At 44.5% G+C, this 24,030-nt stretch overlaps 2 protein-coding genes across 3 annotated transcripts in view; both read left to right on the plus strand.

Annotated features, from left to right (window-relative positions):
- The window catches only part of CPVL (carboxypeptidase vitellogenic like), a 628,799-nt gene that overhangs the window by 471,675 nt on the left and 133,094 nt on the right, over positions 1-24,030 (plus strand). The window lies entirely within an intron of this gene.
- LOC146789455 (uncharacterized) overlaps positions 1-24,030 on the plus strand; it is an 81,194-nt gene that overhangs the window by 870 nt on the left and 56,294 nt on the right. Inside the window, exon 2 of the mRNA XM_085630052.1 lies at positions 1,245-1,264. Coding sequence (XP_085486178.1) covers positions 1,245-1,264 — 20 coding nt within the window. The remainder of the gene's footprint in view (positions 1-1,244; positions 1,265-24,030) is intronic.

Here is a 24,030-nt window from a genome sequence, read left to right on the forward strand (position 1 = left end):
AGCACGGTACCGCTTCATGGACACCGCGCTCGGGTTATTGACCTATTTCTTAACTTTAACACTGAGCGCAGCGCCTGCTTCAAGGACACCACGCTCAGTGTTAAAGTTAAGAAATATATAAAGAAACAGAGTGCTGTGTCCCTGAAGTGGCACCGCGCTCAGCTTTAAATTTAATGCTTATTCTTTTTCCCCTCGCAGCCCGATCCATGTGTATGTTTATTTGTTTTATTTAACTTTGAAACTGAGCTCGGCGCCGCTTCACGGACACCGCGCTCGGATTATTTATATATTTCTTAACTTTAACACTGAGCGCAGCGCACGCTTCAAAGACACCGCGCTCAGTGTTAAAGTTAAGAAATATATAAAGAAACCGAGTGCGGTGTCCGTGAAGCGGCACCGTGCCCAGCTTTAACTTAATGCTTGTTTTTTGCGCTTTCAATGTTGCAGCATGTGTTTGGACAGAAGGAACCCATTGTACCGTGGTAGTATTGAAATATTGCAGGGAGCACCTACAGCTGGGCTTTAAATCTCTTTTCTCATTTTTCCATTAACGCGCTGTTGTATCCTTCATCGTAAACCCAACTCACATAGCTTTACTAATGGCTCGTGCTACAACCCTGGAAGATTAGCTCAGTGGCGCCCCCCAGAGAGGGAAGAACTGCACAGAGAGGTGGGATTTGATAGCATGGAAGGAACGGCCCGCCTTAAAGTGGTTGTGGACGAGGCGAAAATGACCGACTGCGGGCAGTAACGCACACAGACTTTTGTACAAAATGCATTCATCCTTATGTGATTATCATTTTTATTTCAAACTGAAGCAAGTTGATGCCTGGGATGAATTTAAAAAAACGTTTAACTTGAGTAGAGATTTGTGGTCATTGTCTGTGTTTTGCTATTCCTCTAAAACATATTTTTGACATTTTAAGGGCTATATACAAGCAGCAACTACAATCAGTAGTATAATTCCTATAAATGTGAAAAATTAATATGTAATCATCACCTATTATAAATCAAACATATTTCCATTAGCAAAAGTATTATTGGACTTAGAAACTGAAAGCGAAAACCAAGGACGTTCCCTTTGTTCGTTTATCACTTGAGCATTTTACTTAACTAAGTAAGGGTGCTGCTGGCATTCTGTTTTTTAAAGAGGCAACGGTTAATTCGTTAGACACGGAGAGTAGAGATGAATCACTGCCTACTGCCTTTCTCACCAAATTTAACACCTTATCTTATTCTCTCAGCATCAGGGACCCTGGCAACGGTGCGTCAAGGGTGGGATAAAAGGGTTTCCCGCGGGGAAAGGATTTTCTGCCCCTGGGCTTTAAGTGGGATGAAAACAAGCATTGAAAATGCAATAGGTCTCGCTTTTTATTAAGTTAAAGCCATTTGATTTGCTATACAATACCATTAGCAAAGCAAATTACTTTAAATTAATCAAAGGTAAGACCTATTGCATTTTCAATGCTTCTTTAGTCCTTGGCTCTACGAAATATCCTGTTATATCAGTCAAACAGGTACTTAAATGGACTGTCACTGAAATTGGTACACTTGCTGTAGAACATGATATAGGGTCGCATTGAGTAAGAATCTAAGATGAGACAAAAGTAAGATGACACAACAGATTAGTATCAGATGAAAAAACTGATGGCTGTTTTAATTTCTGAGTGATGGAGAGGACGAAATCCTAGGTGTTTCTAAGGAAGAACCTTCTTTCTTGGACAACTATGTCAGATTCCTCCATGCGTTCGGAAAGTATAAAAGGTACATTTTCTACTAGCTTGAGTGATACTACAATGGCAGGATAAAGACTGGACAGTTCATTCTGTGAATGTCGAAAATGGTTCTCTTTGAAGCCTCCTAAAATCATTTACTGGTCAGTGGCACGTGAAGCTGTGCCTGACCTAAGCATGGGAGGCTATCATTGTGCATTTGTGGCTGCACATGGTTTTATCAGTAGGTATGTCATTGTTAAAGAAGAATTTCATTCTGAAAAAGAGGAGAAAATACTTTTATTTCATAATTTTAACTCAAACAGCTTGCCAAAGCTTTTCAGTCCCATGATGGCAAAAAGAGATGTTTTACGTAAATCACACATAATTTCAAACCCTATTGGCAGTATCCTTCACGCAGGTATGCAAAGGATGAAATATAGTGCACCACAAATCAGGGCATGGCAACTGGCATCTCTCATAGATCAAAAGGGCACGTAATTTCCTTACTCCCAGAATACAAAATCTAGCATGTTTTTCTACTCCACAAATAGAAAAAAATCAATTGCAGAGACCCATTTTTCTCCTTCCCAAATCTGTGCTCTGCGCAAGGAATGGATGGTCATATTGAGAGTATCTGGGTATCTGCCTGCCAGTGGACTGATCACACCTAGAGCCAGACTGCCCAGCCCTTGTGTCCCAAAAGTGTTCAGTTCTTTCTCTAGCATTAGGCCCTACTCCCGCTGCGGTCGGAAGAATGGATGATGCTTGCCATCTGCCGCCCATGTTAGGCCTCGTGGGATGGGCCCTGGTAGGGATGTGTCAAGAGCAGTACCCATGAGCAACTGATCCTCTCTCTTCTGAGATCAGGCAGTAGATACTCCTGGAAAATTCCACTCAAGATATATTTTCTCTCTTCAGTCTAGCTCACCAGTTGGAGTTCCTCAACAATCATTCTTGAGTATAACCAGTAACCTCATCCTTCCCTCTTGAAGGAGATACAACGTGTGACCTCTTACAGGGTTCCCACACTGCTGAAAATAACCAGCACTTTGAAGTCTCACAAACCTGAAAAGAAGGTGGCACGCGTATAGCACCGGTATTTCCTCTACTACAACGGATATGTTTGGCTAGGGATGTTAGCAAAATATATATTTACTGTGAAGGAGTATAATATAACCGTGTATTAATCCAATGCTTCGTATTTGATGAATGTCGAAAATGACCTGTGGATTGCATTGCTTTGTATTTTGCTCCAAACACCCTGACTGTCTCAGAAAACATAAAACCAAAACCCGCCAGGGTATGACAAGGACTCTCTTAGAGAGATTAGGTGCTTCTTGCAAGTCCATGTCTGGTGTCGAAACATTGGCTTTCAAGATTGCAAATGCTCACACCAACTTAAAATGCACATTGAATAGTAAAATGCCGAATATCGAGAAAGGCTGTCTACAAACAGTGATGATATGCACTTTCCAGATGGATCTATACCCTTGCAGAATGGTAATAGAAAGCTGAGATGAAAATCAAATCTCTAAAACTGGCATGGGTCCCTTAGGAGTATGATTCATATTAGCCTTTATTGTTTAGTGATGTAGAAAATAACAATGCAGTAGTTTTGGGACTATTTGAATTTTGTAATTTCTGGGGTTGGGGTGAAAGGGGGTCTCTGACTGGCAGAATCAATAATAAACATATCAAACTAAACTTAAACCCCGGATTACAACAGTACAGAATCCATCATTTTTCGCTCCTTTTGTTGACTGGCTCCTTGTTCCCTATTTAAATTCGCTGTTACAAGAACATCTTATCTGTATATGTAGCTGTGTCCAAAGCAAGTGATTTTACATCTCAGTGGAGTAATATTGTCAAAGGAAGAAGGACATTATGAGGTGGGTGGTTGTGGGACTTTAGTTGTAGAGGTAAAATTGAACCCCGGCAACACCTTCCTTTCATTGCCAACTGAATATTGCGTCTTAGAGCTGCGTAATTGTTTATCCAAAGCACCATGGGGCACTGGATCTTGTGTTGCGGGGCAGCTGGACTTGAAACCAGGAGGGCAGAGGGTACCTAGTCTGTTTCTTTGGGTTACTATGGCAGCAGCATGTATGTGCTTCACTTGAGATGGAGTACACAAAGTGATTCAAGCATTCCACCCATCACTTGTTTGTATACTTCACTATGATGACGTGGGATGGAGGCAAGCATACCTAATCTGTATGCTTTGTTATTTGGGCACCTGCATCTTCAGCTTTCCAGAGAGAGAGAGATGGGCGTTGTCTGTCTATTATTGTTTTCATCACTCAGGACAGCTCTCTATTTTTGGTAGTCCTGTGATAAAGGGAGGACCATACAGACCTGCCTTGTTTTTACTGGCCCGCTGCATGTCTCAAGCCTCCCTATGATTGTGTTGGAGGTGGTACATTTATCTATTTTTTTCTTGGGACAGCCATATCATTTTGGATGTTCCAGATGGAGGAGTTCCGAGGCCGGTATGTCCTTTTAGTTCATATGTCTTAAAATATCGTGTTATCAGGCCAGTTCTCCTTGTCCTCAGTGTCTAAAGAAAATTCAAACAATCCTTGTTGGCAATATTGGTGCTTGTCTTTGAAAACCAAGAAACCAGATACTACTGCATGGTCATTGAATGCTCACTACCTCCTCTTAAGGCTTTGACATTTTGGAGGTAGGGAAGTCAAATATTTAAGGCTTGCTATTCATGGGTGATGTGTGTTAGACCGTTTAGTTCAGGCAGTGCATCCATCACTCAAAATAAATGTAAAATCCAAGTATTGCAAATTGAGTAAACTAAATCAGACTTTTATTTATACTGAGGTAATGTGCTCTGTAACTTTAAGAAGCTTCATAGCATTTACGGTTGTTCTGCATTTCTACTGAATCGCTCCATCTTTCCTCTGTTCATCAGGGGGAGTGCATGCCGTGAACTGGTGATACCTTTATAATAATGACACTGTAGCCCAGAACAGCATCTGCTTGTAGAGCACGCAGATCAGTTCACACTTACTTTACTGTTAAGTTTCCTTTCTTCAGGAGGAACTACAGCTGGCATTCGTAGTCTGACACTGTCACTCTTTGCGTCACTAGAGCATCGCTGGATTGGTGAGGAGAGGCTCTAGCTGTGGTGGTGCTGGTATCATGGGATGTTGGATGGGGCAAGTACTAATTCTTGCGGGAGCTTCTAAAGGAACTTTTGTGAATAGTTAATGTGTGCAGGTTAAAGCCGACAGCTGCTGTGATTGGCCCCGTGATGATTGCAGGAGCTGTATGTGACGGATGACTTCCCGAAGCCATGAAAAGCAGAAGAACCTACCACTGGTTCACAATCATCTAGTGCTGGCCAGACGCAGAGCGTCACTGTGGGTGGCAGGCCACATAACACAATAATGCGACAATGGTGTCATCCAGGCCAGCCTCGCACCTGCGACAAGTCATTGGACTGAACATAATACTCTGGTTGCAAGGAGCCCCAGTGGATGATGTGCCAGCGATGACAATTAGAGCTAGCGGTCAAACAAGGTGGCATGCAACCTGCAGTAAAATTTATAATGGAGCAAACCAGTGAAGAGGATCAGCTTCTTCATCACTGGCAACGATGTGGTACAGCCTTTGTTTAGCTCACTGCTGATTTTTCTTTACCTGCTAACAGCACAGGCCCTGGATGCTTGTCAGGCTCTGGCTTTGCAAAGGTAGGTCCTGCTTTCCAGGCAGTTTACACCAGTGTCAAAAGGCCTCTGTTGCCTAGCTCTTGTTCTCAGTCAAAGGTTTACAGTCCTTACCACTCAAAGGGAGATAGCCAAAGACCCTGCATCAGGTCCTCGCTATCTTTTACTTCAGTGTGCAGACCTATTTCAGTAAATGGAAAACACTGGGTGAGCCGAACGGGTCAGTTTATATCTAGGCCTGGGGCACTTGAACTGTATTCAGCTGTCCACTCAAATTGGTTTTCTTTTCAGGTCTACCACCGATGCATGGCAAACAGCTGCATGGAACTTGCCACTCCTGTTTGTGTATTGGCCTCCAGACAAACCTCTGAGAGCCCAGAAATGACATCCCACCTAGATTTACCTGATAAAGGCAGTAGGTAGAATTCCTGCTGCAAAGAGGTCGAAAGCCTCTACCGACCGACTATAGTCACCTGCTCATGTGAAAGGGAGAACCACTTTGGGTGGAGCACTAGCAACACTCGACCCCGCACTAGTGGTGAACAAGGGTCTGGTCAGTGTGATTCTTTTGGTGGGCGGGCAACTATGGTTGAATAGTTTGCCATAACTATGGAATTTGGGTGTTTTTGATGTCATGTTTAGAAAATTGTGTTTTATACTAGAGGATATTTTTTTGTGATAAATGAGCAACAAAGCATGCCTCCTCAGAGAATATATTTTGTTTTGTTATAAAATACATGTATTAATAGCCACAGTACGCGCAGGGTAAGAGCCACTCCACTTGGGCGCTGGTTGTATGATACAGACGTCAGCCTTTCACTTTGCCTGGCACTCTGCCCCAGGATTAAACACGTCTAGGGCATGGACAATATCCAGCTCTCTTAAGCATAACTTTTGGCACTCTGCCATGCACTGTGCCAAGTACTGAGCGCATAACTCATGGAGCAGCGATTAGCCATACCCTGCACCCCGTGTGGACGAACGAGCAGCACACCCAACTTCTGAACGAACAGGGCTATCCTTTGGTAAATGTTTTTTTACCTTCCGACGTAGTTAAAATGTTAAAATAATTGGATGTAAGGTTTTTGAACCAGCTCACCCGGCTTGTGAACATATTGAGAAGAGCAGAGTATTTCCACTCTGACTGCAGTTTAAGCCATATGGGGTAGGGATACACACTAAGTGGTAAATTACTTTTTCCTGTGAAAAGTATAGACAATATATTATATTAGATATTCCTTTACAAAAATTACAGGTAAAATGAAAAAATATGATTACGGAAAACATCTGAAATTGGCCAGTTGTGACTGGTACTTGGCCTTCAGCACAGTGGCGTAACGAAAGTTTAAGGGGCCCCCTGCAATGTACACAGGGCCGGACTGGGAACCAAAACCGGCCCTGGCAAAGTGCTCGGCCGCCCCCCCCCCCCTCCGGACTTGGGGGTGCCGCCGAGCTCTTTGCCAGGGCCGGTTTTCGGCCGATTTTGTTACAGGGCCGATTTTGCAGCTATGCTGCAAAAACGGCCCTGTAACAAAAACGGCCCCCAGGGGCCCAAAACCGGCCCCCACCCGTGCGGCGCACCGGGGGATTGCCCGGTGCCCGCTACGGCCAGTCCGGGCCTGAATGTACACAGAGGGGCCCCTGCTCCGGATTTAATCCGAAGCGTGCAGACTGGAGTACTGTGCTGAGGGGGCCCCCTGCAGCTCGGGGCCCCCCGGCACTGCGGGGGGATGCGGGGGCCTGTGTTACGCCCCTGCTTCAGCAGTGCACAGTGGTGTTTGGTTGCAATGCCCTGCTTTTAGCTCGACCCTGCACCACCCTCCCTGACACCACTAGCTGTGCTTGGCCTGTGTTCATGCATAGCAAGCTATGCGATTACAGCCTGGCCTGCAGTAATGCCTTTAACTGGTCCTTGTGAACTAGATGTGCCTGGCTTCGGACCATACACCACAACATCTGGGGAAGCCTCTACATCCACAGTGCTCACTACACAAAGGTTTTGCGGTATAAAGATGCACTATAATGTATTTTTAGGTCTCGCCTGACCCAGCGCATGCACTGGTCTGGCGAGACTTATTGAGAGGGCTCCAAAAAGTGCTACCAGGCCAGCCTAGAGCTACAGTGCATGTGCGCGGGCGCGCTTTGCCGTGCTTGCCGCGATTACTTTCCCTTTCGCGGCCACACAGCCACTTTGATGTTTGATCGCGATCACTTTCATGGCCGCTTGGCATAGCCAATAGGTCTCACTTTTGGGACCTTATAAGTATTTAGATATGCAACTGTTGCATGGCTAAACACTTATAAGGTCCCAAAGGCGAGACCTATTGGCTATGCCAATGCTTGTTGTTATATTTTTTTTTCAAGATTTGCACAAATAAATATTTATTTATTTTGCGACATTGCTTTGGATCTGCAAATCCTGTGAGAAAACCAGCGACTTATTTTTAGTGACAGGATCTGCGCTTCTAGGTTCCCCGCACATCTTCCCAGGGCCAGCGGATGCTCCTCTCTGCTCTTTCAATACCATCTGTAATTTTTTTCAGGACGCAGGTTTCGGTTCCTAACATCTTGTAATGGCTGCCAGCAAAGTACATTTCCTTGATCCACGAATCCTCTGAGGATCATCAGTTCCCTCATAGAACGATGGGAAATATACTTATTAACCCTTCACAGCCCAAGCAACGCCTTATTTCAGTGCCGATATCTAATAAACCAATGAATGGATGTACCCAAACCAAAAACATGCACTAGTCTGGGTACAGTTCTAGTTTCATGCCAATTTCTCGATAATTCTATTCAGCAGTTTTGGTAGTAGTGAGTACAAACTTTCCCATGCGAATTAAAAGAGAACACACAGCTTTTAAACTCCCACTTCAAATTCTTGCCTCCTCACGGAGCTGCACGAAACTTGACATGCCAAATCCGAACCATGTGTGCCGTTGGATTGGAAACTTTTGTGCATATGCATCAGACGGCACCAGTGTTATAAAAATAAAAAAACAATGCCTTTCAGTGGAAACCGAGACTTCTCATTACTGTGTAGAGTCTTCGTCGTTGGCTGTGTAATATATACAATTGCTCTGTCAGTCTATCCTGTTGGAATGGTTCGTCTGCACCTTTATTTGTTCCAGAGCTCATTTCCTTGGAAACAAATTGCAGAATAAATGTATATTTCATACAAGGTTTGGAGCACGGCTTTAAACAAAAGAAAATAGCGCTCTATACACCACAATGACTTTATATTAAAGTAAAAAAGAAATAATTGAAGTTCTAAGAGAAGTAATGCCAAGCCTAATGCCAGTCTAATAAGGATATTGTAAAGCTTTCTGTTCACCTACACTTTGTTTTGGTTGCGCATTTTGCCACCTTACTAAGAGTGCGTGACGTTGAAGTGCCTTAGCAGACTTTTTAGAAGAAAATGGAGTTCTGCTCTTTCTTGGGTTGATGCACTATGACGTTATTGCATAATGTGCCAAGCTATTACACCAAGCTTCCATCTGGAGGATATTTATGAGGCATTAGCCATAAGTGAGTGATGTAAGTTTCTGCAGGCACACTTTATGTTCAGATAACCCCTGCAGTCCTTCGTTTTTATTTGAGCAATGTTCGAAATTTTAGCGGGTTTCTTTGTGACTGGAATCCCTGCTTTCAATCATGTTGGAAATAAATGGCCTGAGACAGAATAAAACCATCTGTGGCGGTGGGAATGTTGAGGTATTGCATTTGTTTAGCAGAGAGACTTCCTGATGTTCAAAAACGTTTGCCCTTAGGAGGCTCCACCAGACATTCACAAGCCGACTGTAAAGTGCATTCTTTTAATAAAGTAATCTTGTCTGAGAACATGAACTTAGGGGTTGATTAACAGCTGTAGGAATAGAGCCAATGTTCATGCATTCATCACTGATTTTTGTTCTCTTCAGGGAGCCTCTGTTCTACTGCACTGAGAGTAGCCTTTCTGATTAAAAATATGTCAACCTCTTAATGTTCTTAGTTGGAGAATTTTGAAAGCTCAATAAAAAAGGTATTAGGCCGGACCACATCACCTTTGTCCAGCAGCTGCAAGAACCCAATTCCCGACAGCACCATTATACTATTGTGTCCTTTGGTGCTGAGGCTGGGCCCTATCAGCGCGCCCCAATGAGCAGGCCCCAAGAGCCTCTTAGTCTTATACTGAACACGTACAATATCCAGTAATGAAAGGTAGTGACTAGAAAGTGCCACTGTAAGAATCTGAGCAGAGATGCTTATGGCAGAGGTATGTACACGCCTAAATATGAACAAAACCAACATTGCCCTTTTGTTCTCCACAAGCAAACTCGTGATGTGATATATTTCAGGACATACTTGTCTCCAATAAGAGCTTGGAAGTCCATGGTGGCCATAGAATCATTCTGGTTATCCATTTTTCTTAAGATAATTTATTGTTAAGTGCTTTACCAATGGTATAGTGGTGGTTCAAGAAATCTGTTTGTTTTTTAAATGACTGTCCAAAAGCTCAAGTGGGCCAAAGCATTGTTATATTTGTGAAACAGAACCACCTCGGCCCAGCTCAAGACTACCCGAGAAACACTATAGCTATCCTTCAACTTCTTCATCATCCACTTCATTGTGGACCGACAGATAAACTGTACTCTCCTGCCACCCTACTGTCTACAATATCTTCATCTCTCTCCTCTCCGTTCTGGAGAAGCTTCACCCACTTCCTCCCCAGTTTCCACCTCTTACCATTGAGACTTCCACTCCTAACTGTTATCATGAAACATTCTCACCTACCCTCAAATGCTCTTTTGAAACCCAGCCATCCAAACCATTGTTGTGTGACAGTCGCACACCCATGCCAATCCAGTGGCTACGACAAATTCACTTCACCCCTCTTCATTATTGAGAACCTTCACCCAGTTCCTGGTTTCGCCATTGAGCCATCCACAACTATGTGCCTGTTACTATGGAGCACACCCAGCCACCTGCAAATGCTCTTTTTAAATCCAGTTGTAAACCCTCAAAAAAACTCAGGCAAATATATACCCATTCGGCTAAGCTGCACATTATGTATGATCACTGATCCATCTGAAAATATAGGTCCTGTAATTGACTGAACAAAGATATGGTAATAGGTGCCTAAAACACCTGATTCAACAATGTTCTTTAGTCATGACCCAAAATCAACACGAAGTGAAATGGCAAGAAAGTGAACAGTGTACGCTCCTATTGTTAATGTGGAGTTAACCTGCACAGAACTGTTGGGCACAGCATACAGATCATTCAATTGAAATAAAAGCAGTAAAAGGCAGTTCTGCAGGGTAAACCGGGTGAGTTCCTCCTGTCTGTTATTTTCTCCGGGAATGTATGGGCAGTGCCAGTGAGTTTCACTCCAATGGATCGATGTGGAGGGAGTTTGCAATTGAGCTTTCCACAGACAAACAAAATGCTCCAAGAGAGAAAAACACTAACATTTGGTGGCAAAATAAGATATGGAGCACCTGCGTCAGTGTGGAGATCTGTCCTTTTCAGTTCTTTTGTGAGTTTTGTGGCTGCAAGGAGCATTCGATGAATTGTGCTCTTTTGGGTTTGACTGGTGGCACTCCAGTATGCTCACTATCCTTTCACTAAAAATCTGTCATTCTTTTTCTTAAAACTATGTAATTCACTAAGTCTGAGACGCAATTCTTGATGCCATCCTCTAGTCCAATTATGCTTCAAGCATATTATATAGATGCAGATGATTTGGGCTTTGAACATCTCCTTTTCAAGTCTGCAGATGAGAATTTGCAGATGTAATAGCATTATCATTCTTCTCTCGACACATGGGATAGGCACAATTACTGCTAAACAGTATTTATCACACCTTTCAGCAAAGATGTGTCTATCCTTTAAGTCTTCCCCAAGATAAAGTGGGAAATTCCCCTGTTCTTCGGTATAGGGAAAAGAGGCAAGTCCTCGACTGTTGAAAACATTTTGAATCTGAAAGTTACAGGTTACAATGCAGCTTACTTATACCTCACTTTATAAATGGTTTGTTGGAATCTGGAAATCATAATTGGGGCAGATGAAAGAGATTTTAAGATTTACAGTGTTACCTTTTCTTACATGTCTCCATGTATTCTAATGAAGTATTTTATATGTTCCAGCAAATTCTGAAGACCTCTGCTGTCATGGTTGAATGTATTTGAAATCATATCTGAGTGTTGGATAACTTTTTCAAGTTTCCATTTAATTTGATTTCGGAATTTAGATATTTGTAATAATAACAATAAAGCCAACTAACAATATAAATTAATATCCATTGGTTGCTAATATGTTCTCTTTTTAGAGATTCATATACTTAATGGGAAATTAATTTAGAAGAATCTACTGATACTCTAAAAGAAACGTTGTTTAAGATAGTGGTGCATTAAAACCTACGTAATCAAGTCTTGACAACAACCGGCAGAGGATCTAATCTAGTCAAGAATATATTTTTTACCGAAAGAACAGTATTGACTCAATTCTGCTAAGCTCTTTACTGACTGACTGACTCATTTATTAAGCGCTCAAATGCAGAGGCATCTTGGTGCTGAGTGAGCAGAAATGCTGGGCCACACTGATTAATCTGCCAGTTTGGGAAAGAGCCAGGTCTTTATTTTTTTCCTAAAGATGGTCCTTTAGATTGCTGTCAAACATGAAACCAAGGTTCCTGGCCTTAGTTACGGGAATGGGGCAGTTCCCAGCCTCAGTGGGCCACCATACTTGGCTCCAAATTGAAGGCTTCTGCCCGAATTCGATCACCTCCGACTTTTCCGTGTTGAGCTTTAAAAAATGTGAGCTCATCCACTGCATAACATTCTTTAGGCAGTTCCTAAACCTAACCGCCGTCTCGTCCACATCTTGAGTTACTGATACCATTATCTGGGTATCGTCTGTATACGATCCAAGCATCAGACCATGATCTCTTATTAGTCTGGCCAGAGGGGTAGCGTAAAGATTAAACAACATGGTTGACAACTCGGATCCCTGCAGGACACCGCACGGAAGGCCGAATTTTGCAGACTTGAGACCATCCCAATCTATCAGTTGTTGGCGAGATGCCAGAAAAGATGTCAATAGGGTTTGAGCCGACCCCTCAATGCCTGCCGCCCTCAGCCGTTGCGTTACAAATGTTACATTGATAGTATTACATTCTTTTAACGTTGTATACATTTTATCTCACAATTTCAGAAATATATATTAGGTGACAAGATATAGGTGACCCAGCTGTTATATTTGGGAAATGCTCCACTTTTATTACACATTGAAGTTTTGGAAAAACATTTATTAATAGCATGTCAAGCATTAATTGTAAGTTAAAACTGATGTCTGTAATGTTGCAAGGGTTTCGTGATTGATCAGAAAATAGAAAGAATGTGTTTATCAAATGCAATTTAAAACTCATTTGTTTAGACGTAAATCCAACATATAATAAATTATTGTGTTTAGACTAATACGAAACAACAAACCCCATGATAAAAAGAATGATAGAAACACGTTTTTAAAGTCTAGTCTTCTGCTTCTGGCTACTGGAGTTCATGGAAGTGATTGTAAATTTGAGACAACTGATAACTGAGTGACAAACGATTGAAGTTTTACTTGAAAAATACTTGGGACTCAAAAAATGATATTTTGGATGTTTTTAATAACAGCATGAATTGATTGGATAGATGAGTCTTTTGTAAACTAGAAAAGAACCACTTAAGGAGAAGAAATTAAACCTTTAGCCTAGTTTTTAACGGATTGTAATCAAGACTGTTAATTTTGTTATATCATTCATATAACAGTAGTTAGATATTCTGCATTATGTTTAAAAGCAGTCTGTGGCTACAATTTGGCCGTGCAATGTTGTTAATCGAACGGTCTTTCTCTGAAGTTTGATAAGATTAGAAAAAAACTTTTAAAATGAATCAAATTGTATTGGGCATATATTATATATTCTGTATTCAGTGATAATCTAATCAAGATTTTTAAATGAATGAATGTATGGTGCCTTGTTTGCCTGGACTTCGCCGTGGGCTGTTCCCTGCACCTGTGGTGTTTTTCTTCTGCCGCAGCTCCTCGCCGGACCCGCTTCGCGGGTCCCGCTTCGCGGTGTGGAGAGAGGCGCCTTGAGCATAGAGGGGCTCTGATCTTGGACACCGGACTCTGGGCTTTGGCAGGCAAGTACAGGGCTGCGAGCGGACCCGCAGGGACTCCAACTCCCAGGAGCCCCTGCGTGAGGTCAACCCACAACACCTGGGTCGCTCTCCCTGACTGCCACGCCCCCGCCCTAGCACTTGAAAGCAGCCCCCTTCCTGATCGACGTGGGATACCTTGTTTGCCTGGACGTCGCCGTGGGCTGTTCCCTGCACCTGTGGTGTTTTTCTTCTGCCGCAGCTCCTCGCCGGACCCGCTTCGCGGGTCCCGCTTCGCGGTGTGGAGAGAGGCGCCTTGAGCATAGAGGGGCTCTGATCTTGGACACCGGACTCTGGGCTTTGGCAGGCAAGTACAGGGCTGCGAGCGGACCCGCAGGGACTCCAACTCCCAGGAGCCCCTGCGTGAGGTCAACCCACAACACCTGGGTCGCTCTCCCTGACTGCCACGCCCCCCGCCCCACCTCCTTCTCTTTTATTTTTGCACTGGGATCCCGCTGCGCGGGAGCGCGCGGGAGGGCGCCGGGAGAAGCCCGGGACAAGGGCGGGGCCGTTTGTGGCCGTCATAGGCCGGAGTAGGCCGGGCTGGGCCTACCCTCTTGGTTCTGCCGTTTGCCATCAAGTCCCTAGCACAACAAGCTGATAAATTGCCCCATAGCTATCATCACACTCTAAGATACCATGCCGTCCCCGGTAAAGGAAAGTACCCCCATAAGGCAGGCAGGAACAAAAAATATGACCTTAGAGAATTACTTTCCTCGGGCGGGGGGAGATGGGGACAAGGAGAACACATTAAGCCGGCTCAGAGCTGAGCGGAGACGCTCTATAGATAATTTGAAAGGTAGACCTCTAGGAGACTATCCTCCCACACCTAGCGAAGACTTGACACTAAATGAAGATGTTCCGATCCTGCTTAGGGATGTTACAAAAACGCCCCCAGTGGTACTTATGAGCTCAACCCCAGTGAGTAGCACAAGCCCAAGTAGGGGGACGATTGACTTAATTTCTCAACCGCCCCCAGCATCAAAGTCTAGGAAAGCCAAACCTAAAATAGCTGTAGCACAAGGGGTTTTTGGGCCCCCACCAAACAAACGTAGGAGGAAGTCGAGGGGTGTCCAGGCTAAAAACAAACCAAAGATCCCTCATTCTGATTTTGGGAAGTCATCCAAACCCTCCATATCAACTGTGACAACGGTGGCTGACTTACATTCTAAACCCGCTGCACAGGATGGTGTGGCTCCCGTCCTGACTAAAGAGACGGCTAGCAACATTGTTAATGCCCCCCTCTCTGTTGCTCCGCTGGGTAATTTGGAATTCCTGCTTAGGTCACTTTTGTTACCAATTAGTAAAAGCATAAAAAAAGTGGAAATCAGACTAACCATTCTTGAGGCTACACTAAGCAGTATGAAAAATCCGGCCAATTCTCATGAGAGGGCTCCTAAACCTATTGCCACCCCAACAGCTCCAAAAAGTGTTATGCATCTTGCTCCCTCACAGGTTGCAACTGCGGCCGCCCCACCACAAACCCAGAGGAATAACCCTGCCCCAAATAAGCTACCTAACCCCATAGGACCTATACCCCCTGCAAATGCTGTTCCCCCGGTACAGCCCCCAGATAGTGTTGCACCGACTCCACTAATGAAGCTTCCCCCCAGGCCACGTAGACCCAATTTACCACCAGAGGCGAATGACTTTACAGTAGTCATGGCGGGCGTCCCACCACTAGAGGCAGGTGAAGCCGAGGATTTCTGTGCTCTGAAAAGTAGGGTGATTAAGTGGCTAAATTTGAATAGACCCTTACCCGTACACTTAAGCAATGAGATCATAATGGTCAGAAGGGTGCCTTGGATAGGGAGAACACGCAAATCCATCATAGGGGATTGCATATTGGTGAGCTTCAGGGATGCTGGAACAGTTGCTCACATATGCCAGGGAAAGAATAGATCACAGGTAACAACAATTCAAGCACTTCATGTGTCTTTCTTCTTTCCCCCCACCCCAGCCCCTGTACACGTGACCCGTTCATATGACAACTGGGAAAGGGTGGGTCGAAGGGGTGTTCATCACGAGTTCAATCCCAGGCCATTATTTAGCCGCCCAGAGCTACCCTTCCATACATTCAATCGGTTCCACTGCCTGGATGGTCTTGAGGGGGTAGATTGACAAAGAGATAATGGTATATGGGGTATAGGGGGTAGAGGGGTTCCAAATGCTGAGTGGGAGAAGCACAGCCCCGAGGCAAAACAAAAGTCATCAAGTTGCGCCCGGAGTTATGTGCTGGATGAACCTAGGGTTGTAGATATTGCATGTATAGGTGACGCACAGGGACCGGAATTGGGAAAACAAGTGCGAGAATCACCTGGTGGGTCACAGGGAGGAGGGGTCCAGGGGGGTGAGGCACTAAAAATCATCTCATGGAATATAGCTGGCCTGGCTGGGAAATTTAATAACAAAGAGTGGCTTGACTATATCAGAAAATTCCATGTAATTTGTCTGCAGGAGACCTGGGCCCAGGAGAATAATTTCCACCTGCAAGGGTATAAGTGTTTTTTTGTTCCTGCTCAAAAATCAAGATCAGGGAGAGCCATGGGAGGTTTAGCTATTTATATAGATCTGAGCCTTCCGGGAAGTTACACTTGCCTTGATTGGAATTCCCACAGGATTCAGGCAGTCAGGTTCACTGGGAAAGGTCTTAGATTTGTTGCAGTAAACCTTTATAACAACGAGATAGCGGGATCCAACATCTCTCTTGTTACTGAATTAGATAATAGGTTGGGCCAGGTCATAACAGGCCAAAAAAATGGGCAGCCACATGGGTTGGTGGTTATGGGAGATTATAATTGCCACTTGTGCCCGGTACTGGTCCAAATAAGCACAGATTGGTCCCGATGCCCTATGGAGAAGGGACCGCATTTCTCTCATACGCCGTTGGGCTCAGCTTTCAGAACGTTACGGTTTAAATATGACCTTGAACACACCATTAATATGGTAGGGATGCAGGAGGATGGCACACTCCCCCCCACATTTAAGGGTAGAGGATGCTCTTCCTTCATAGATTACATTCTGGTCTCAAGGTCCTTAATTAATAAGACAACTAGTGTAGGGATCGAATGGAGTGGCTTTAGTGACCATAACCCTCTTGTTTTGGAGCTGCAGTATATGGTGGGTCTAAGTATTAGAGTTCAACGCACCTTCACTGAGAGAGCAACAGACCAAGGCAGGAGACTAAAATGGGCTAAAATAGACGGGGAAAAGTTCTACAAGGGCCTGGTGGACGCAGGCATACTTGCTATTAATGATTGTTTGGACACAGAAGTCCACGGACCGAGGATAATGGAAGCTTTCGACCAGATCGCTAATCTGGTCGATGGTTTGCTAAAGACTAGTGTCCCATTTAAGAACCACGGGAATCCCCGATGGTTCGACAAAGACTGCTCTAAAGCTTTGAGGGAGCTGAAAAGCTGCCTTAAAACTAAACCAAGGGTCCCCCACAAAGTTAAGGTGTGCAGAGAAATTTATAAAAAGGAAATTAAGAGGAGGAAACTTGCCTTGCAGGCGGAAGCATGGGCAGATTTACGAGAAGCGGGGGAAAGAAAGGACCTAGCAGGCTTTTGGAAAATAATTAATAACCCAACTTTCCAGGAAAAAGATACCCCGGATATAGGGGCCAATATTCTCCCAGAGCAGTGGGTCAACCAATATAGGGGCCTGTACAATCATGAGCCTGGTTCTACTGTAGACCTACCGGCCATTCCAACTGAGGCTCCACTGGCAGAATTCTCCATTAAGGAGATCATTGCAGGGATTGAGGGCCTGACCAAAAATAAAGCTCCGGGGCCTGATGGAATCCCCCCTGATCTGTTTTTGAGTAACATCGAACTCTGGGCTCCCCTAATGACAAGGGTTATTAATACTGCTATCATCTGTGGCCTGCCCCCGTCTTGGTCCACGGCAGTAATTGTGCCGATTTTCAAAAAGGGCAACAGGGATGACCCAAAGTGCTACCGCCCGATCTCCCTGATTGATGTGTCAGCAAAACTTTTGGGGAGGGCAATTCTTAATAGACTGTCCGAGTGGACCGAGGAAAAAAACATCTTCTCGGACACTCAATACGGATTTAGGGCAGGGAGGTCCACTAGTGACCAGTGCCTGAACCTTTATTTGTTGACTGCCAAGTATACCATGGCTAGTGATGAATCCATTTACATGGGTTTCATGGATCTGGCAGCAGCATTCGATCACGTCAATAGGGAACAATTGTGGGGCATGATGCTTAGTATGGGGATAGAGAGTGGTCTAATTAATATATTGAGGGAACTGCACAGTGACACCACCGCCAAAGTCCGCTTTAATAGGGAGGGGGGGCTGACTAGTTCTTTTCCCTGTAAGAGTGGAGTCCGACAAGGCTGCATTCTTGCTCCCTTTTTGTTTTCCCTTTATATTAATAATTTGGAGCAGTTTCTGTTGGGTCTGAAGGCAGATTGCCCAAGGGTTGGGTCGCGTCATATTCCTGTTCTGCTTTATGCAGATGACGCGGTACTGATCGCACGGACACCAAGGAGCCTACAAATCCTGATTGATGGTTTTGTTAGGTTCATGAGTGCCTTGGACCTTTCTGTAAATCTGAGTAAATCCTATGTGCTCCTGGCGGGGAAAAAAACCACCTCTAAATTTACATATAAAATAGGGAGCCACATTGTGGAAGAGGTCAAAACGTTTCCATACCTTGGTGTAACATTCGATGGTGCCCTGCGGTTTGATACCCTGGTGGAGGAACGTTGTGGTAAAATGATTGCATCTAACGGGGCAATTGCTAGCTATGGCAGGAGGCTAGGAAGATGGTCCCCGGAACAGGTGATAAATCTGTACAGCTCAGTATCATGCTCCAAGGTAATTTACGGGGCAGAAGTATGGGGCTTTGTCAATACCACTAGTATCCAACGTGAAGAAAATAAATATCTGAAATCACTCTTGAGGGTACCACAAAGTACTGCTGGTTTGATTGCCCATAGGGAGCTAGGGAGACCATATATAGAAGATTTGATAAAATTGAGGCCTATTATCGCTTGGTTAAAAATCTGGTACAATCCTGACGCGACACTTAGTAGAGAAATCTTATTGGACTGCCTAAAAAGGGACAAGTGTATGCGCATCCCCTGGCTCCTTTATGTGAAGAATACCCTGGAGGAGCTATGTTTTGGGAACCTCTTTACTCATCCTGTAACTATTGTAGCCCAGAATAAACTGCATGTAGGGAGAATTTTTCTAGAGCGGAAAAACCTACGCAGAGATGAGGCTGAAGGGTGTAAAAAGACAGTGAGGGCCCATCACCTAGTGAAGAGCGTGGAAAGTATGGAGCCATACTTGTTCCTCATGTACAATGCACAGGATAGGTTCCTGATGTGCCGTTTCAGATTGAACCTTCTCCCATTTATGTTGGCATCACCAGCGGGGTTTGCTACATCAATAGAACAGAAGGGGCCCTGCGGCTGCGACAACAGGTCTCCGCAAGACTCCCTTCATTTTGTTCTACTCTGCCCCTTTTACTCAATGCCCAGACGCAGATACCTTGTAAATATTTTGAAAAATGCTAATTTGGTCCACGCTAGGGAGGCACTTGTATTCTTACAGAAAGCTGAGGAACCCCAAACACTGTGTAGTATTATGAACTTTATCAAGGTAGCACTTCGTTTAAGGCTTACTAGAGGAGAAGACTGAAATGTTTTTACTTTAACTTTTAAGTGTTAAATATGGCTATATTGTTGTATTTATGTTTTGTTAATTCACTGTACAAAGAACCCTGAAATGTTTAATGACTTTTTAACATGTAAATATGAGTGTGCTTTTATGGTGTTTTTTTAATCACCGAATAAAGATTCTTTGACTTGACTTGACTTGAATGTATGGTGTGTAAAAAAAAGAAACCTAAAACATTAACGATTCTTAAGGGACTTCTGCTAGTACAGGGTGTTTAAGCATATTTAGGCTACAATGAATACTCAATGAGGTGTTTTCCAGTTCGCCAATATTTAGGAATGAGCCTATATTTTATCTATGCGTTATCAAGAATATTAAGTAGTCATTGAAAATCTTTTCCTGACGTCATATTAAATACAGAATGTGCACATTTAACCCTAAAGAGAATATTTTATAATATTTTCTCTTGGAAGGCCAAATAGTTTTGGAAATCATCAATATGAATTAGTGGATAGTTCAAGCAGTTGACCAAAATTGTGTAGGTTGGTATACTACCGCTGATTGATTTTATTTTGTTAAACAGATTCAATGATACCCAATGTTAAAATGGAAAAGTGTCCATGCTACATGGATCTACACTAAGTGGGATGTTGAGACAAGAAATTATGCAACCGCATTGGTATGCAAAGTAGGAGACACAAAGTGTTATTTGAAATAGGCACCATGAGGCCAGAACATTCACTATTTGGCTCGCTAACTGCCACAATAATGACCATGGTAAAACCAACTATTAATATAGCCTCTGGCAAGCAGATGAAAAAAATCCTTATAAATTGTATATCTATTACGCTATGCCTTTGAGTCCCACTTAGACCAGTCGAATAAGCACAAGCCAGGCTACACTTAATAAGGTGTTAGACCTGTCATCCTTAGAGTGGTCTACCCCCCACCTTTTGGCTTTTGCTTCCCACTTTTTGCTGTATCTTTTTGTTGGCTTTAGGACTCAGAGCACTATACCACTGCTAACCAATGCTAAAGTGCATGTAATTCTCCCGTAAACATGGTTACATTGGTGTATACCTGATTAGCATATATAGTTTACTCGTAAGTCCCTTGTAAAGTGGTACCTCATGTACCCGGTCTAGGAAGCTTGCTCTATATATACTATACCAAAGTAAGGTATAGTGTGCACAGACTCCACTGGATCCCCAGAGGTATAGCAGGGGCTAAATGAGATAATCACTAGCAGTGCTGTTTGTGGTAATGTGGTTGAGCAGTTAGGCTTATCAGGAGGTGTGATAAGCATTTATTATATTCACTCACACAAGAACTGATGGAACACACTCGGAGATTGAATCTCAATTAGGTAAGTATAAAAAAGGAATAATTATATTTTATTTCTAGAACCTAGCAGGACTTGACAAAGGTAAGTAGAATATGCTTTCAAATGCTAAACTTTACAAGAAAATGCAATTGTAGTTGAAATTTGAATTTCTGCAGGTTTGTATTGGCTTTTAAAACAGTTTAGAATACATTGAAATTACTTTACATTACTCTTGCATTACTTTTCAGTTACTTTGACTACTTGGGGTGATATGCCTAGATATCACACTATGGGTGCTACAATACAAAGGTAAGTAAGACACTTTTGGGTTCAAGCCAAGTTACTTTGGATTCAATACAAAAGTCTGTTCAACACAGAACATTTTTGGACAAAAAATCAAAACATGTGTTCCTATGGAAGGAAAGAATGTTATTGGTTTGCAGGTAAGTTAATGACCTGACAGAATAATTGTTTGGGGTTTGAACCAAGGTTCACAGAGGCACTCAAGTTGCACCACCACCAGCTGCACTAGCGCAGCTGGGTGCAGAATGCAAGGGCATAATGTTAGCCAATGGGGCTAGGGGGCATTCGGTCAGGGGTTACTCACAAGCAGGCCTATAGGTTGTGGGAACAAAGCTCCTGGGGTTAGGATCGGCACTGCAAGGGCCAAAAATCAGCTCAAGAGCTGCACCACCAGCCACATAGAGACGGCCGGATGCAGGGTGCCAAATAGACGTTGGGAGCCCTGTTGATTTCAATTGAGATCTCCGGTTCAAAAGAAGTGCTGAAGGCTCAGCCAAGGAGGATTCCTGAGGGCAACCACAGGCAAGAGAGGTAAGTTGGAGGGATACCTGGACACTGTCGGTTGGGCCACCCAAGGCCGTGGGGCGTCGGGTGCAGTGGTGTCTTTGGGGGGCGCATGTTCTTACCAGCTCTGGTCGTGGTCACCCCTCTGGTTGAGGCTGCAGGTGTCAGGTAGAAAGTTGAGGCAGGTCGGGGATCAACAGACCCCAGGTCAGGATCTCTGGGGAGACATCCTCTTGGGGTCGGGCCACTCGAACTCGGGCCGTGTGTGTCGGGTGCAGAGTGGTGCAGAACTGTTGATTCAACTGGATCTGCGGTCTGTGTTGGAGTCTTTGGTCGAGCAAATCTGTTACTCACGGAACACATAGTCTGTTTAGCAAAGGCAGGGCAGGTCCTCCAGGTTCTGGATGGCTGATGAACACACCAGGGTTTCGCTGGGCGCAGGTCGAAGTCAGAGCAGGCAGGTAGGGCTGGGGCCAAAGCAGTTGTCATCCACCTCTTCCAGCACAGCTCTTTGGTGGTTCTTCAATCTGAGGAGGCAAGGTTTCTGTGTGCTCTGATTATCCATGCTGGAGAAACTTACCTGCTGGTGTGACCCGTTCTTCCCCTGTACTACAGCCACCCCCACAAGTAGCTTTTCAAACCTGTCTCAGGGCTACCATTGCAGGGTCTGTGTGCACAGTTTACTGACTCATAGACTTAGCGTTTAAAACCTTGCCAAGCCTAAAACTTTCCTTTTATTACACATAAGTCACCCCTAAGGCAGGCCCTAAGTGACCCTACGGGCAGTATACTGTGCAACTAAAAGGTTGGACATGTACTTTTAAGTTTTACTTGTCCTGGCAGTGAAAAACCGCAAAATATGGTTTTCACTGCAGTGAGGCCTACTCCTTTCATAGCCTGGCCGTAAAAAGACATCTCTGAGAGTGAGCAAGATTCTATGCCAGGCTATGTGCTAGACCCTTTACAATTAGCTGTGATCTAACCCTCATAACATATGCGCCTATTCCTAGCACACACATCTGCTTCATCACTGTACCCTTCCAAAGATCTTGAGTTTTTTGGATGCCCATCCACACAGGAAGTCACATAACTAGATTCCCCATCATCCAGAACACAGCCGCAAGACTCATGCTCGACCAATCATGGTGCATCCGCAACACACCCCACGTCAGGAAGCTTCGCTGGCTCCCCGTTCACAAGTGCAGTCAATTCAAACTTTTCACGCACACATACAAAACCCTACACAACACAGGACCAGAATACCTGAACAGCTGCATACACTTTCACCAACCCACCAGACAACTACACTCACTCACACACTGCTCATATTCACAAGCAAAACTGGAGGTCGCTCATTCTCCTACATTGCACCAGACATGGAGCAACCTTCCTCAACACATCAGAGCCTCCTTCTCACTTCTTGATTTCCCCAAGAAGCTGTAACCTGGCTCTTCATGTAAGCACCTTGGGACCACAAACCTTGCATAAGCACCTGGATACCCTCTTGGGTGATTAGTGCGCTATTAAAATCAACATAGCATAACTTCTATCTGCATAGGAAGTGACATTTCTGGTTTCCTGTGAAAATGGCCTTTAAAAGAAGAAGCCAAGCAAGCAGACTTACTTTCCATCACCCATCTGCATAGGAAGTGCCGTCATTGGATTTCCATTCTTCCCTCTGCACAGGAAGTGACATCACTGGTTTCCTGCCCACAGTACCCTGCGCTCCTCCCTTCTCCAAGGACTTTTTTAATGGTGTCTGCAGTTCAGACGTGCTGCTGGTATGCCAAAGGTAGGCCCGTTGGTGCCTGGACTGCGGTCAGCACCAGGAACCCTGAGTCTCCCCCTTCCAACCCCTAGCCTGCTGCACTCCTCCATGCTTTTAACCCAGGCTGATGTTTGTCACACTGCTGCCACACCACACAGCACAGAAGGAGCATTCACATGTGCCTTCTGCTAGTTCTCATGCACTCTCCCACACCCTACACTCCTGCACCAAAAGCACCCAACAGCTCACTTGCTCACACACACACACACACCAGTGACCTGCTCACACAGCCCAAACACCATCCAGACAACAAGCCACACTTGCATGCATGCTCCTCAACACCGCTCACTCACCAAGCATGCCACAGAGATATGGTACCTACTGTACACCATGCTCTGGTCCTGCTCTTTCTCACTGAAACATAGCTAAACCCAACCTCGGCACAGGACATCCCTACAGCCATCCACACTGGCTACAAGAACACCAGACATGACCATCTGCACAGGCAGGAGATGGAGTTGGCATCATATTCAAAGATGCCATCAGCTGCACCACCTACACGGACATCCCCACCAGCTACATGGGCTAACTCGCGGTCAAGATACTCATCACAGTCAAATTCTGCCTGGCTGGACTCCTTGTATATAGACCACCAGGACCCCGCACCAAAATCACCAGCTGCATCGCGAACGTTGTTGCACCCCTCATCACCAGCACCTTCATCCTCCTCAGAGACCCTAACCCTCACCTAGAAGACCTTAACGATCTAAACTCTCCGGCCCTTCTAGAAAACTTTAGAAACCTTAATCTCTCCCAGCACTTTACCAAACCCACCCACTATGCCAGACAAATATAGGACCTTATTTTCCTCTCAGTCAGTAACATCACAGTTGACAAGCCA

The sequence above is a fragment of the Triturus cristatus genome, chromosome 10 (assembly GCF_964204655.1).
Source record: "Triturus cristatus chromosome 10, aTriCri1.1, whole genome shotgun sequence".
Taxonomy (NCBI): Eukaryota; Metazoa; Chordata; class Amphibia; order Caudata; family Salamandridae; genus Triturus; species Triturus cristatus.